The sequence below is a fragment of the Pararge aegeria genome, chromosome 2 (assembly GCF_905163445.1).
Source record: "Pararge aegeria chromosome 2, ilParAegt1.1, whole genome shotgun sequence".
NCBI classification, from domain to species: domain Eukaryota; kingdom Metazoa; phylum Arthropoda; class Insecta; order Lepidoptera; family Nymphalidae; genus Pararge; species Pararge aegeria.
The window spans coordinates 8,781,458-8,798,260 of NC_053181.1; the positions used below are offsets into that span (position 1 = coordinate 8,781,458).

Genomic DNA, 16,803 nt, shown 5'->3' on the forward strand with positions numbered 1-16,803 from the left:
TCTATGTTTTCGATTATTTCGGTGGCAATAGGTTGTTTTTCAGACTATTCCAAATGAGTGTAATTTGCTGTCTTTTGGATAAAAAATAGGCTTTCACATGTTTTTTTATTGTTCGGTATATTAATATTGCTGTCGCAAATAAAATCTCATCAAAATGGCTAATGTGTCGTATCAAATCGCCAATCTTCTGGAGAAGGTAACCGGTGCATATTTTTTTTAATTTAGTGGCCCATAACGTAGATGTCTTTTTATAAAATTGCTATAAAAATGTTTGATTCATTCCAAATTTAATAAGCTGCAACATTCTTTTGTTTTAGATGACATCCAACGACAAAGACTTTAGGTTTATGGCGACAAATGATCTGATGACTGAGTTACAAAAAGATAGCATAAAGCTCGACGATGACTCTGAACGAAAAGTCGTAAAAATGCTACTTCGTTTGCTTGAGGATAAGAATGGGGAGGTTCAAAATTTAGCAGTGAAATGGTTAGTGCCCTATCTGGTATTAAAAATTTGTTTAAAACTGCTTAAAGGCTTGAGAGTCGCTCACAAAATTTATATAATACTAATATAATACTACTTTGGCGTATTAGTTTACCCTGCCATCAAAAACTGCTATTTCATTGTTGTTAGTACCACACAGCTTCTATTATATATTGTATGATTGTACAAATACTGAAAATATTAACAAAACAACACAGAATATCTTTCTTCACATATGCCTAATGTTATGATGTATAAATTCAAATACCTAATTATTATTATTTATTGTTACAGTCTTGGTCCCTTAGTGAACAAAGTCAAGGAATATCAAGTAGAAGGAATAGTTGAAACTTTATGTGTAAATATGCTCTCTGACACAGAACAGCTTAGAGACATAAGTAGCATTGGTTTGAAGACTGTAATATCTGAACTACCATTAGGCTCCAATACACTTGCCGCAAATGTATGTAAGAAAATTACTGGAAGATTAAGCAGTGCTATTGAAAAGGTATGCAATTTTCTTACTTTTTATGTGACCATTGCTCATTCATGAGTGGTTAAGTATTTGTTTATTCATAAATAAATTAATTTCATTTCATTTGTAAAATCTACTTATTCATTCTGGTAGCAAAAATTAAATTTAAGAGAGTCAGATAGTGCCAACAGTAAATTGGAGGGAGTTTGCCATTGAATAAAGTACCTGTGTTATAAGATAAGAATATTTATCTCTATTGATGTCAACACCTGTGTGGCAATAGCAAAACACCTACCTAGTATATTTTTTCTTAGTTGGTTTATAGGTAAAGTCCTTTCTTCAGGAAATTCTTACCAACAATATCTTCCTCAGCATATGTCATTCCACCAACATTAATGAATAATAAAATCATGGTGCATGTGAATATTCAAGAAAAAACAAATTTCAATCATAATAAATTTAATCTTTTATTAAGTCAATTTGGTTACAGCAAGAAGATGTGTCAGTTCAACTAGAGGCTTTGGATATATTAGCAGATCTACTCAGCAGATTTGGGGGTTTATTGATTTCCTTCCATCCTATGTTACTAAATTCGTTACTTCCACAACTAGCTTCTCCAAGACAAGTTAGTGAAGTTCTTCTTATTATATTGTTCTATTATTTTGAATTTGCTAATAGTACTCTTAAATATACATTTAACTTCATGTCTAAATAAAATAGTTCATTCCAAAATTGCCGGTCTAGCTACTTGGATAAAGACAAAGCAGCATAAATTTTTATATTTTGTTATTACAATTCCTTGCTTTGTTTACTGAAAGAAAACCAGCAAAAAATGTGTTCTTAATTAGAGTATATTTCTGACTCCTTATAATTTTTGGTGGTTTAAATTGCTTTTAGGCTGTACGCAAGCGTACAATAGTGGCATTGTCTCACCTGGTTATGTCCTGTAATGCATCTCTGTACAACACACTCATTGATTATCTGCTGGAGGGGTTAAGCACATCAACATCTTCCAGTGTCAGTCGTACACACATTCAATGTATAGCATCAGTTTGGTAAGCTAACTAATATATTATAGATATTATTTATCATCATTCTTAATTGTTTTAACTTATATGTACCCAATAATAATTCATTAATGTGTGTGAGTTGGCCATAGTTTTTGTGAATTGTATTGTACTAAAACTAATATTTTAACTTTGATAAACATTAATAAATAATTAAAATTTACTGTAATATTAATAATGTAATTATATTGAAATTATTCATTTAAGGGTATATTTTATGTAATTTCATTAAGTTTCGTACTAAATGCTAATGCTAATTAATGCAAAAATTTATGTGTTTTATGAAATTTAATTTTTATCAAAATATCCTTTAAATCAAATAATATTTTTGTTATAGCCGTCAAGCTGGTCACAGATTCGGTGTACAGTTGTGGAGAGTTGCACCACAAGTGCTGAAACATTCTACTGACGCTGATGAAGAGCTACGTGAACACTGTTTGCAAGCACTAGAGGCAATTGTGCTTAAATGCCCAAAAGAAGTGCAACCCCATATCCCAACAGTAAGTGTAATCGTCATAGCCTCTATGATAAAAAATTGCAGGAGAAGTCAGATAGAAGTAAAGACAGTGCCTGCTTACTCCACCTAAAATTTTATGAATTATTTTTTTGTTGTGTTCATATTTTTTCTGAAACTTTTATAAACAAATTTCTTCAATATTACAGATCATTGAGCTATGTTTGAAAATGATTACATACGATCCAAACTATAACTATGAGGATGACGAAGAGGGTGGGGGTGGTGAAGACGAGGAGATGGAGGATGAATCTTTTGAGCCTGAAGCATATCCTGAGTCTGATTCGGAGGAATACTCTGATGATGACGATATGTCATGGAAGGTAATGTACATTAGGCCAGAGTGGTGTCCTAAAGCCTTCTTATTCCTCAAAAAGCTCTGTGCCCTGTAGTGTGCTGGTCAGTGGCGTGCATAGAGGGTATGCACAGGGTATGCAGATGATATCAAATGAAGAACATCTCCAGTAAGAGTTATAAATAGTTAAGGGTAGGCTTTTAATAACTCTTTAAATGCCTATCCTTAAGTTTTTTATAACTCATACTGTAGATTTTCTTAAATTTATATCATCTGCATACCTTGGGCATGGTGCTGGTAGTAAATTTATAACAATGCTGTATGTTTGTTGGTGCTTTTCTCAGTGTATTCTTATTTACTAGTCTCATTTGTAAAATATTTCTTAAGAAAGGTCTATCAAGAAAGGTTATCTACACTAATAATAAAGCTGAAGAATTTATTTTTTTGCTCTATTAAACTTATCCCTGAAACTGCCAATTGGATTTAAAAAAATATTTTTATATTTATTTATCTTCAGGAAGGTTATAGGCTGTTAGTAGTAGTGTGCTATACATGCTATATTGTCAGACACATACAAATCTTTGTCTTGTTTTAATATTTCCTAAGTTCGAGCAAAGTTTAAGTACCTACACTCAATAGATCTCAGCCTGATTCTGGTAACTCTTGCTTAACCTATCTTCACAAAGAACATACATACAAAAACTAAATTATCAAAATAATAATCACTATATACTAAAGAAGCGAACAATAAATAATCTGGGCAAAAACAGGAAAATATGTACTTAGTATTTTTTGTCATTAAATTGATCTTCCTAATATCGATTAAAATAAAACTAGCTTGTAAATAATAAATTATTTGTATTAAAGGTCAGACGGGCGGCAGCTAAATGCTTGGAATCCGTCATCACAACGCGTCATGAACTGCTAGCTGAAATGTATCAGACAGTCTCGCCCGCTTTAATTGCTAGATTTAAAGGTAAGAATTGTTTTTTTTAATATATTTTTTTCGAAGCTTCTAACATATTTTTTGTTTACGGTAAAAAAGTCTAAAAAAAACGTCGGTAAAACCTTGGTCAGAAAACTCTTTTTTTTCTTACAATTTGACAACCATACTTGTTTATTTTATATAATAGAGCGTGAGGAGAACGTGAAATGCGATATCTTGAGTGCATACACCGCGCTTCTACGTGCCACGCGGCCCCCGCCCGCTTTGCAGGCTCCGATCGCTCCTAGTGATGACTCACCACAGGCTTTACTATTGCAACGGGTACGTTAAAATTATATTTCATATCTCATGTACATAAAATTTGCGTTCTCTATCTAAACTGCGAGTGTTAAACACCTCATTACTTTACTTTAAAAATTTAAAAAAAGTCAAACGTCTCTTATTTGCTATGTTTTTAAGTTGTTGTTTTATTATTTGTACCGTTTAGGAGAGGCAATTATCTTTGACCATACAGCCTATTCAGTCGTATATTTCTTGTTAATGGACAATCTACGTTAACGAATCAAAAATAATAATGAAGGCACTTAGGCAAACTTAAGGTTTATTTTACGCTTTCATAAATTTTATAAGTAACGCATTTAAAGTTTGTAAGCATAAATCAAAATAACCTACATTCAAATTTAATAAATATTATAGCTAATAATTACATATTAATAAATATTATAACCTGGCAAAAAATAGTACAAATTAATTTCTACAGTTCATTCTAGTGGATAATGCAAATATCATATTCCAACTTTGAATATATTCATACATTTTCACAGTTCACTGTTTGAGTATGTTTTCCGTCTCGTTTAACAATCTCGTTCTCGAATCTCTCTTTTTAAGAATAATATGTTCGACACCAGGGGGTCAATAATACTTCTTTAAGTTACGGTAGGACGGGCTCTGATATGCATATAACGTGGATTAGAAATTCCTCATTGTACTAAATTGTTAGTTTTTTACTAACTATTTACCAAAAATAATTATTATAATATATGAAGCAAAACTGTACCACTTTTTACGAAAATTGCCGGGCGGATAGATATGAAATTTCCCACACTAATATTTTTTTTTATAACATAATAAAAACATTGCATTCACTAACACGTATCTGACACACACAGGCATATATAATTATTTTTAGAATTTTTTTGGTTTATAATTTGTTTGGTGAAAAATAGGTAAATTAACTGTGACAGTGACAAATTTTTAATTTGCATTGCAATGTGGAGTGTAGTGATGTAGAAATCATTCAGATAATCACAAAAATAATATTGGAACTTTCACGCGTGAATACATCAAATAGTACATAGTTTCGTGTTTTACATTAGTAAAACATAATAAAATATAGTCACAGAAAAGTCTTTGTGGATGGTGTTTATGCCATATGCAGAGGGATAAAACAAAATAAAGTACAACCTATTTGTGAACCCCTTTTTTTATTCAGTTCTAAAGGATGTCATTTACGCAACTTTAACTTCGAAAAGTCCCGGAAATTACATAGTAACTCGTATTTTCACCTTCACGGGGTAAGAATATTTAATACCATCGCATGGTTTTTCAAAGTTATTATTAAAATGAATTTTTGTCGAATTTTGGACCACTAGTAATTATCGTTCTTTGCCGTGCTGTTCTGCTACTATCTACTGCGATCACCAATCCATCTGTCCAACGTGATTATGAGCAAATAATCTCGTTTGGAGAGGCCTTAAATCCAGCAGTGAACTGTTATAGGCTATTGATGACACCTACCATGATATGTTCCATTGCCCTATATGACGTCTCTCAAAACTATGTCTTATCTGCTTTGCCTCGCAACCGTTTCTTATTCAGGAAACTTACTTACTTGCATTTAGAATTTCTCTTAATAACCAGAACTTTTTTTAAAAATATCAACGTAAATTGTCCCGTCAGGTGCCCGGATTGGTGCGTGGTGCGTTGCGTGTGATACGCGGACGCAGCGTGCGTGCTCGTGCTTGCGCGCTATCGTTGCTGCGTGAACTCCTGGTCGCCGCACCCGGCTGCCTAGCTGATCACGCTGCTCGCGTTATTCGTGCTCTCACGCCACCTCTGACGTATGTATTTTTTGTGTCGAGTTATTGACAATTACAGTAAATTCCATTTTTTTAATTTCAAATCGACTCGTTATATTGATTACTAGATCCGCCCTCTGCTTCGCTGCCGTATATTGTATAAACGTAGGAGTTCTATTGACACGTCATTTATTATTAAATCTAATGAGTTCTTTGGAATTAAGTCTGAAATGTTTAAAAAGTCTGATTTTAGGTACAATGAACGCTGTACAATAATTTAAAACTATTATTCATTAAAAGCACACGGAGAAAAGTAGACCGATTCCCTGTTATATGCTAGTTTGCCTAATATAGTTATGGAATGTCCCGTTTGTCTAGACGTTTGATGTTCCTGGGTGCGATTATCGGGTCGGGTCAAAAATAAGTAGTTATTGGAATTGTCTGATCAGAAGTCCTTTGTACCAGCCCAGATATAGAAAATGAGCTTGGTTCCGAGTTAAGTTGGATCCGATTTTTAGCACCAAAATGTAAACGTAAACTTAAGAACCCGCCGGTTCGCGTTCGGGCACCGTTGAGGTATGATCTAGTAATTTTAGCCCAGTATAAAGCAGAGATAGATTAGTTCGATGTCTTTGATCTCTGATGGTCTAGACTGCCCTATCTAGATCCCTTATTATTGAGACCAGTGAAAGTCCGGTCCTCTTGTACTTATCGCACGATTGCTGTCTAGATGAGCTTATGAGTTATGCAGTGTTTGAATTTTTTCGTTCATATTGCAGCGATAAAGGCACCGCGTCATCCATGAAGATCGAAACTCTGGTATTCGTTGTTTGGTTGGTACGTGGACACAGTACCGAAGCGATGCGGCCACACGTTGCAGCATTACTACCTGCTGTGCTTGCGTGTGTACACGACTCGTTCTACAAGGTCACTGCTGAGGCCTTGCGTGTGCTGCAAACCCTTGTCAAAGTTATGCGACCTCTAGGTGAGTTAGTAATTACCAGAAGCCTTAGTCCAACATTGGCTTGCTCGTAATCGATGAGTCGATTTCGCATATCAAACTCCATACCGTCAAAGTAAAATGGACCTAATGCCACACTTTTTACGGTTGCAGATCCTCTACTTCTGATTTAAATTTTACAAAAGTTCTGTCAAAAGCCCCCGCTCAAGAATTGCATGTTAATTTGAGCTAAAATACAAAAAGCATTAGATCCGTATTACTCTCCTGTTAAAACAATTCATTATTCAAAACAACTCGTAGATTGAGAGCGTTCAAATCTAATACTAAGGGTACAGTACAACCTCGTTTTATTATATCGAATATAATATAATATGTAAAAGTCAACAGACCGAGTTCGTGTAACATAGCTCTCTATCCGGTCGTTTGTTCATCTCACCGAGTCTTATAATTTAAATTAAAAAAAAAAGTCAATATAATGTAAATTTTTTAAGAGTAAGTAAGTTTCTTTCCCGACATCAATCTCTAGAACGACTTTATCTCACAGATTTTGGAAGGAATTCGCTCACATGGTTGTATGTGAAACAATTTCTAATATCATTCGATATTAAAATACACATAATAAATGTTATTGTTATTAGTTGTTGTAAAATTAGTTAACACTACACAATGTACTGGACAGTGGTAGTTACGCTAACAATGTAAGCATTTTTCATTTTATTGAGACTAGCAGTTCCTCGCGTTCTTTCGCCGCCTTTATTGCAGTTTTTACAAATCACATGGGAACCGTTTGTTTTCCTGGTATAAAAGGTAGCCTTAAAGTTCTATGCCAAAATCAAGTTGATTTGTTGCTCAGATAGGGCGTAAAGGAATGACCACAGAATAAAGAATACACAGAAACCGTGTCTATGACCTAATATTGAAGCATCAAAAACCACTCTACTTTAGATTGGTTTCTTGAACAAATGGTCAAAGTCACTTCATACCATTTAGTAGTTGACAGTAATTATTTTACCGCTAATGTTCTTAGCGATAAGACCAATAAAATGGTAAAACATTCATGACCTAGCAACATTCCGCGGGTGCGCGCGAGGCGCATTTACCTACTGATTTTAGATGCAATGCACTGCATACAATAATGGCTGAATGAGGATTCTGTATGTTCTTAATTCAATGGAAAGGACAAAAAAACACATTTTCGAGTTTATAATATTAAAATAGCAAGGATACTAAGTTAGGAGAGAGCCACTGGCTGGTCCCAACTTGCCTTGCAATTCTCTGTTGTCAGAAAACATAGAGAACATACAAGGTGAAGTGGAGCCGCCCGCAGAGGAACTGCAACGGTTCGTGCCCGCCATGTACGAGTGCACGCTGGTGCGGCTGAGAGCCACGGACATGGACCAAGAGGTCAAGGAACGCGCCATCGCTGCCTGCGGGCAACTTATCTGCCACTTTGGAGACTACTTAGAGGTAGGTATTTTTAGGGTACCGAAAGGGACTACATTATTAAGACTTCGCTGTCCTTCCGTCCGTTTGCCTGTCCGTCTGTCAACAGGTTGAATCTCAACGAATACAGAATTGAAATTTTCGCAGAACTTCTGTAGCAACAATTACTAAAGAGAATAGGTATTTTTTTCCCGTCTTTGTAGATAACCAGCTGCTGCCCGCGGCTTCGTACTCGATTTTTTATATCGAAAAAAGGATATGTGTTAATCCAGGGTATAATCTATCTCCATTCCAAAATATAGTCAAACTGGTTCAGTAGTTTCTGCGTAAAAGGATAACAAAAATATTGGTAGGATAGTACGCGTGCGCGAGTCAGACTTTCACTTTAGCCGGTTTACTAAATATTTTGACAACAACTTCTGTCGACATTTAGATATCATTTAGATAGATGTTGTTGGTTTCCTAATCAACATCTCCCGAAGATAATGTGCGTAGAGAGCGAATTTTTAAAGATCTGTGATATATAAATATTGTAGAAATCATAAATTGCACTGTTTATATTTGCCTGATTTTCGTGGATTATAGGAAGTTATGCTGTATATTGTAAATCATTGAATTCCACAAAAAAAAAGAATCGAGAGCCTATGTTTTTTTTAGTTTTTACAAATTTTTGAAGTGTTTGAAAAAAAAAATAAAAGTAGTGTCAGGTAAACAATGTTGTTTTGCAGTCACGCAAAATTTTCAATTATTTTTATGTCGCCTAGCAAACTGCACGACAAGTTTATTCTTACTTCTAAAATTAGTGTTCCTACAGTGTGTTTGTTAACTTACGATTGTAATTGCTGTATTCGCAAGTTGTGGCAGATTAATATATTTTATAATTTTTTGTTTAGTTTAATAAGAGTTATTGTTACCTGTTGATTGTCCATTAAATAAAAAAAAAAAAAAAAAAAATTGGTGGATTTTGTTTCAGAACGAGCTTCCAGTGTGTCTTCCAATATTTTTAGAAAGATTACGCAACGAAATAACCAGACTGACCACTGTTAAAGCACTAACGAAAATCGCTTCCTCGCCATTGCGTATCGACTTGCGACCTATTTTGGTATGTTGATATTTATTAACTCTATAAATAACTTTTGTGTGAACATTTTAAAGTGAATCTTCTTTAGTAATAGTTAATTGAAAGGAATATAATGAATAATAATAAGTTAAATAAAGTAAATCGAAACATGGAGCTATGATATACCACATCGCCACAGGGAGTTATTGTGGTTATGACAGACTCGTATCGACTTATGCCCCCGCGATGTTCCAACCAGTCAGCTGGTGCCTGGGCCACCATGAGTTATAAAAAACTTAAGATGGGCATTGTTATAAAATGCCTACCCTTAAGTATCTGTAACTCGTACTGGAGATTTTGTTCGTTTTATATAATCTGCATACCCTGTGCATACCCTCTATGCACGCCATTGCCACCAACCAACTAAGACCCAACCATAACCCAAACGGGACCCAATTAATAGTTGGGTCCCGTTTGGGTTATGCATTCTAGTCAAAAATCGATCCAATAAACCCAACCCATTCAGACTTTTTTCACCATTATATGAAATAAACCAAAGAATTTCAATTTTATGTTTGATACTTGGACTTAAGGAACCCAAAGACATCTCTTTGTTTGATATAAACACGTTTTTGTTGCAGTCGGACGCTGTGCCAATACTCGGATCCTTTTTGAGGAAGAACCAGAGAGCCTTGAAGTTATCTACTTTGGTGTTGTTGGATACACTTGTACAAAACTATAGCAATGCTATAAGTATAGAATTATTAAGTAGGGTAAGAATAACTTGTTATACTTATTATCCGCGTCAGTTCTGCGTTTTTTATTATTCTCATATTTATCGAATTGGGTATTTCTTAGTGACTAGTCTGAGATTTTTTAGCTAAGTTTACTTATTCAATAGAAGTGATATAGAATCAAAAGAGCATCATCTGGTGACAATAATTCCTGCCAGTATAGTAGATTTTTAAAAATACTCACTCAGGCATGCAGGTTTCTTTACGATGTTTTCCTTCAAAGTTTTATGAAGTAATATTTAAATTTCTTAAAACGCACATAACTCGAGAAAAGTTAGAGGTACGTGCTGGAGTTCGAACTCGCCCCTGGTTCAGATTAAATATGGAAAGAGAATTACTTTGTCGATAACATGATAGAAAATTAGTATGGAAATGTGAATAAAAAAAGCATGTATCGTTTACGTAGGTGCTAATGGAGGTGCCAGCTCTCGTGTGCGAGGCAGACTTGCACTGCGCGCAAACTGCGTTGGCACTCGTGAAATGCGCTTGCGAGCGTTGCCCCGCCGCACTCACTGCGGAGGCGCGGAACGCACTCACGCCTAATATACTTACGCTAGCTCGTTCGCCGCTTTTGCAAGGTACGTTATATATTTTTTAAATTAAACTACAAGTTAGCCCTTGACTGAAATCTTACCTGGTGGTAAGCGATGATGCTAAGTTGGTAGCGGGCTAACCTGTTAGGGAGTATATAAATAAACAAATAAATAAATAAATATACTGCGACAATGCACACATCGTCATCTAGCCCCAAAGTAAGCATAGCTTGTTTTATGGGTACTAAGATGACTGTTGAATATCTTTATGAATACTTATTGCATAAATTATTATATAAATACTTATTATTACATAAATACTTATAATATACAGATAAACACCCAGACACTTCATTCACATTGACATTCATGTTCATCACATAAACATTTTCCAGTTGTGGGATTGGGTAATCGTACCCACGGCCTTCGACTCAGAAAGCAGGGTCGCTGCCCACTGCGCCACTCGGCCGTCGGCTCGGCTCGTATGGTATACACCTAATCGGTTTCTACGCGACATCGCACTGGAACACCAAATTGCTTAACGGCACGTCTCTGTCGGTATGGTGGTAACTAGCCACGGCCAATGCCTCCCACCGGACCAGACCCGGGACCGCCTGCGTAAATTCACAGTTGAGAATTATTTTCTTTATTTGCCAGGCTACAAAATTTCTTGTTTTTAGTAACTGGTTAACTTAAACTTATGCTGATTAATATGCCTTTGTACGAATTAAAAAGTTGTATGGGATTTCTATAGTCTCACATATGAGGCTTACCACCTACGCCTCACGTTGATGGTCACAGGGCAGTATTTTTTCAGACGTTCATGCCCTTAGAAGTGTTGCTATGGTTTTCGATTATTACTTAACAGGAGGTGCCCTAAAGGCGATGGTCGGAGTGCTGTCGGCCTTAGTAACAGCAGACGTGGCTGGTTGCTCGCGTCGGGAACTATTGTCTCTGCTGGTCGCGCCAGTGCACGCCAACGCGGACCACGCAGCTACCCCACATCACATCAAACAGGTAGGTGGTAAAACGAAAGTTTAGCCAGTCTTAAGAAAGAAGAAAGAAATAAAGTATACTTTATTGCACACCAAGAAACACATACAACAATGACATAAAACGAAACATTAAACTTAAGTTGTTCAATATGCGGCCTTATCGCTGAAAACCAGGCGACCAAAATGCAGAGGATACAATGATTATGATTGGTGGGTTATCGGTGATACAACAATATTTTTATTGTAGACATTTATACAGACACTAGCGGACCCCAGCGCCATCTGTCGGGCTGATTTGTGAATCTAAACCATCCAGGGTGCCACCCAAACGCATACCGAAAAATTCATTCAAATCGGTCCAGCTGTTTCGGAGGAGTTCAGTGACATACACACGCACACAAGAAATATATATATGAAGATATATATATCGTAAATATAATTATTATTATACGTAAATATATTTATATATTCAAAGAGGATCAATAAGAGAAAAGACAGATAAGCTAACAGACGCCAAGGAAAAGTTTATATTGTTCGTACCTGTATTGAGATTTGGGGATTTCCACAGATTAACTCTCAACTTTTATAAAATAGCGATGATCTGATCTTCGCGGGCGCGTATACAATAAAAATTGAATACAAAACCATCCACTAACTAAGAGTTATTATTTTAGTTATTTAATTTAAATTTTTTATTGTATATTATTGAATGAACTTTCAACAAAGTATTCAAGGTCTAAAATGTTATTGCAGGCGTATCATTCGTTAGCCAAATGCGTCGCGGCTGTAGTGGTGTCGGGAGGCTCGGACGCACTGGACATCACTCGTGGCTTCCTGCGCGACGCGGCGCAACCGAACTCCGACACTCAGCACATGTTCGCACTACTGGCGCTGGCCGAAATAGGCAGACATCTGTGCGTATCTTAAACCACTTATTAGTTATTCAATAGCAATAACGCCGCCTTGGTTGTCCTTAAATTTGTAGGCTTTCTGTGTTGTCTGTAATTTTCTTTTGCATGCAGTATTTTGAAATTGCCTTGTTGGTCTCTTTTTTGGTCTCGTAGATGGTTGGTCTTCCCGGTTCTAGTCAAAAATTTAATTCTGAAATAAAAAATAGCCTATTTCACTCAAGGCCATAAACTATCTTTAGTCCGCCACCTTTTTACCATTGAAATGAGAGTCATTTTAAGCAACTGCAACAAACAACGCTTACAAAGCTCTTTGGTTTTTCTATTATAAATCTCTAAGACGCACCGCATAGATCTAGAATGCCCTTGTTATTTTCCTACCACCCATAAAATTCAAAATTTATATCCTTTGAGTAGGTCTGTTTTATGAGCACTATTTGTATTAATTCTACCACTGTTAGGAAGGTCTACAGAGAAGAAGTCGGCAAGTAACTTAGCATTTAAAAATTTCATAATCGTTAAGATAAAAGTCTATAAAGTAGAGATATTAATATGAAACGATTTAAATTTCACCAACAGAGATTTAAGCTCCATACCCAATTTGAAAGAGGTGCTACTAGCGTCCTTCGCGCCTTCGTCAGAAGAGGTTAAGTCTGCCGCAAGCTACGCACTGGGTTCCGTGGCGGTGGGCAATCTGCCAGAGTTCCTGCCTTTTATACTCAACGAGATCGAGGCGCAGCCCAAACGACAATATCTGCTGCTACATTCGCTTAGAGAGGTTGGTCTTATAGTGTTTTCGCATATTAACTTTGCATCTATCTTTCTGATTATCCACCTTACATTTCAATATGTCCATCGATCCATCTATCCATCCATCCATCCATCCATCCATCCATCCATCCATCCATCCATCCATCCATCCATCCATCCATCCATCCATCCATCCATCCATCCATCCATCCATCCATCCATCCATCCCTCCATCCATCCTAACGTTGTTTTACTTCAGTTGCCGAGTTGCTAGGTGCCGGGGATCAAACTCAGAATCTTTTTAAATTGCTCTATATTGAGTGCGATACCTTTTTTAGGTAGTGTCCTAGTAGTTCTAGTAATACTAATAGATATAGTAATATAGTCTTATTGTGAGTACTGTGTCGTAGATTTGCATATAATGAAACGGTCATAAATTAGTGATATCTGCATATCGTCTGCGAAAGGTGCAGAACTCCTTTGTGGGGTTGAGTATACGCTTTTACAACATGATTCCTAAGGAAATTCTTGACCTACCAATGCATACATTTAAAAAATGTGTAAAAACGCATCTAGTACAGCGAGGTTACTATACATTTGATGAATTCCTCAATGACAAGGTAGAATGGAAGCAGCCAGCCTCGCTCTCATCTCCCGCAAGATAGCAAAATGATTGTAAATGTTGATGTTGGAAAAGAGCAACTACTGAGTTTCTTGCCGGCTCTTCTCGGTAGAATCTGCTTTCCGAACCGGTGGTAGAGTCACACAAACATGCATACTTGACGTTTCAAAAGTGCTTATAAAGTAGGCCTACTTGAAATAAATGAATTTGAATTTGAATTTGACATGCCCGCCTCCAACACGCGCTGGAGCAGCATAGTGATTTAATGCTCTTATTTTTTGTATCCTTTGGTAGAGGTGGCTCGTGGTTCAGCAGTGACCCATTAACCGACTGAGGACTATGATGAGGAATGGTGACGAATTAAGCGCCAAGTACGGACCTGATATCAAACAAGAATTTGAATTATCTACGCGCCTAATGATCCTATTATTTTTCAGATAATTGCTTGCGAGTCATGCACACCAGAGGGCGTTGAAGCTTTAAGGCCCTTCATACCCGAGATTTGGATACAGTTATCAAAGCACTGCCAATGCGTCGAAGAAGGTTCTCGTAATGTGGTATGTAAAGTTATTTGAAACGTCTTCTATAGTTTAATATTGTTTTATTAACAGACCCGGATTACCATCAGGTAACAACTACTTATCGAGACCAATAATGATGCTGATTAAAACGACAGCGGTGCAACCTGCGGACTTATTTCTTCAAAATATAGGCAGAAGAGCAAAAAGACGTTACGTGCGTCTTGGACTTGCCGCAATAAGGTGCAATATAAAAAACTACGGACTGTTAAACGTTAAGACCGAAAAAAAAACACGAAGTAAACACGTTCTCTTCCGTGTTAAATAATGTTAAAAATAATTTATTCTTTGTTTTCTTTTGCAGGTTGCCGAATGTTTAGGAAAGTTGTGTCTTTTAGAGCCTAAAGATTTGTTGCCGCATTTGAAAGAATTCCTGAAATCGCCTGAGTCACTCACTAGAACAACTGCTGTTACGGCTGTTAAGTTCACTATCTCAGATCAGGTTAGTTTTGATGAAAAAAATTTATATAGTTTTTATTTGTTTTGTTAAATCCGACATAAATTTTTGTACAGTAGCTTTACTTTATACGTTAATTAACTTCTTTTTGTTATTTGTTCTAACTCTAACCTAAGCTAGATCTGAGTAATATTTAAATCAAATGTAATCAAACCTTTATTTATTTAATTAGACTATAGCAGACACTTTTGTTCTTAATTTGGATAAATCTAAACAACTCTAAAAAATCATAGTTGTTTTGTTGATTTTAGAAATTTGTTTACATTAATTTGTACAAAATTATACCTACTAAGAGTGGAAATCTAACTACAAAAAGAATAATATTGAAACCACATGGAGTTCCCGCACAGATTTAGAACAATAAAGTCAGACTCTTTTAGGAAGTTCAAAGTATTAAAAGCATTTTATAAAACCTGTAGTCCTAAAAATCTTTAGCAATCGGAGTAAATGTTATAAAATGTGAATTTTAAATAATCGGTACAGCCACAAGCGATAGACGGCATGCTCCGCGCGTGCATGGCAGAGTTGTTGGTGCCGTTGCGAGACTCCGAGCTGGGCGTGCGTCGTGTAGCGTTGGTGGCCTTCAACTCGGCCGCCCACAATAAACCTTCACTAGTGCGAGACCTGTTGCCGGACCTACTGCCCACCATCTACGCAGAGACCAAAGTCAAGGTAAAGCTATGTCCTAAACAATCTTGGCGTGACCAATTATCGGACCTGTCGCACACATCTATGCCGAAACTAATCTAAGTTAAGGCAGGCAAAATTACATGTTGTGGTTGTGTGCGAAAGCGTTCCCATGACCCAGTTACCAGGCGATGAGTTGGAACACCGTGGGGTTTTAGTCGGTAAGAGTCCGGCATAACCACTGCGCCTCCCCGTGGTGTAGTGGTATCCATGAGGATTTCCCCACGAAAAAAAAAAAAAAAGGCAAAATTACATGCTCATATTATTAACATTAGACTACAGCAGTTTTTGAAACCTCTGTTACTAACGCATTCAAAGAATGAACGTTAGCAACAGAAATAGTTGGTACAGGTGTTTTTGGATTGTGCATTATATGTCGAGCCTGATATTCCAGATATTGGAACTTTTCCAAATATGACAAAGGAGGCAGGGTAGCCCAAAAAATTAAGTACGTCTAATTAATTAAGCCCAAAAAGTAAGTTAGGTACTGAGGTACTCTAGGTATATTCATTTTAACTCTGTATATCCATTTTTTCTCAACAGAAAGAGCTTATTCGGGAAGTGGAAATGGGTCCCTTCAAGCATTCCGTTGACGACGGACTGGACTTACGCAAGGCGGCCTTCGAATGCATGTACACTTTGCTCGGCACGTGCTTGGATCGCCTGGACGTGTTCGAGTTCCTACGTCACGTGGAAGATGGACTACGCGACCACTATGATATTAAGATGCTAACCTATCTCATGTGCGCTCGACTCGCGCATCTCTGCCCCGCTGTTGTGCTGCAGAGTAAGTGACCGTTCTATCTATTACTAGTAGCCAGTATTATTTTTCAGATTTGATCTAACGTACGTGCTCGTTAGCCTAAATCTGACTTCGTCCGCGAACGAGCCGACATAAAAAAATATTCGTTTGTTAGAACTTTAAAGAAACAACCATTAAGACTTTTTGCCCGAGATTCCAATATAAATGAATCCTAGCTAGATCGATTTATCGCCCCCAAAACCCCCTGTATACTAAATTTCATGAAAATCGTTGGAGCCGATTCCGAGATTCCAATTATATATTTGGAGTCGCGGAATATATATATATATACAAGGATTGCTTGTTTAAAGATATAAGATTATGATTAATTTACCGGCATAGACAAAAATTATA

At 36.5% G+C, this 16,803-nt stretch overlaps 1 protein-coding gene across 1 annotated transcript in view; it reads left to right on the forward strand.

The window, feature by feature from the left end:
* Positions 1-16,803, forward strand: part of LOC120629690 (cullin-associated NEDD8-dissociated protein 1) — an 18,881-nt gene continuing 2,078 nt past the window's right edge. The window contains exons 1-22 of the mRNA XM_039898671.1: positions 1-196; positions 318-487; positions 779-992; positions 1,450-1,584; positions 1,857-2,014; positions 2,364-2,526; positions 2,690-2,863; positions 3,703-3,811; positions 3,969-4,102; positions 5,741-5,901; positions 6,639-6,844; positions 8,106-8,287; positions 9,237-9,365; positions 9,965-10,096; positions 10,524-10,695; positions 11,519-11,667; positions 12,399-12,559; positions 13,133-13,331; positions 14,363-14,482; positions 14,808-14,945; positions 15,444-15,632; positions 16,191-16,434. Of these exons, the coding sequence (XP_039754605.1) occupies positions 155-196; positions 318-487; positions 779-992; positions 1,450-1,584; positions 1,857-2,014; positions 2,364-2,526; positions 2,690-2,863; positions 3,703-3,811; positions 3,969-4,102; positions 5,741-5,901; positions 6,639-6,844; positions 8,106-8,287; positions 9,237-9,365; positions 9,965-10,096; positions 10,524-10,695; positions 11,519-11,667; positions 12,399-12,559; positions 13,133-13,331; positions 14,363-14,482; positions 14,808-14,945; positions 15,444-15,632; positions 16,191-16,434 (3,481 nt within the window). The 5' untranslated portion in view covers positions 1-154. The remainder of the gene's footprint in view (positions 197-317; positions 488-778; positions 993-1,449; positions 1,585-1,856; positions 2,015-2,363; positions 2,527-2,689; positions 2,864-3,702; positions 3,812-3,968; positions 4,103-5,740; positions 5,902-6,638; positions 6,845-8,105; positions 8,288-9,236; positions 9,366-9,964; positions 10,097-10,523; positions 10,696-11,518; positions 11,668-12,398; positions 12,560-13,132; positions 13,332-14,362; positions 14,483-14,807; positions 14,946-15,443; positions 15,633-16,190; positions 16,435-16,803) is intronic.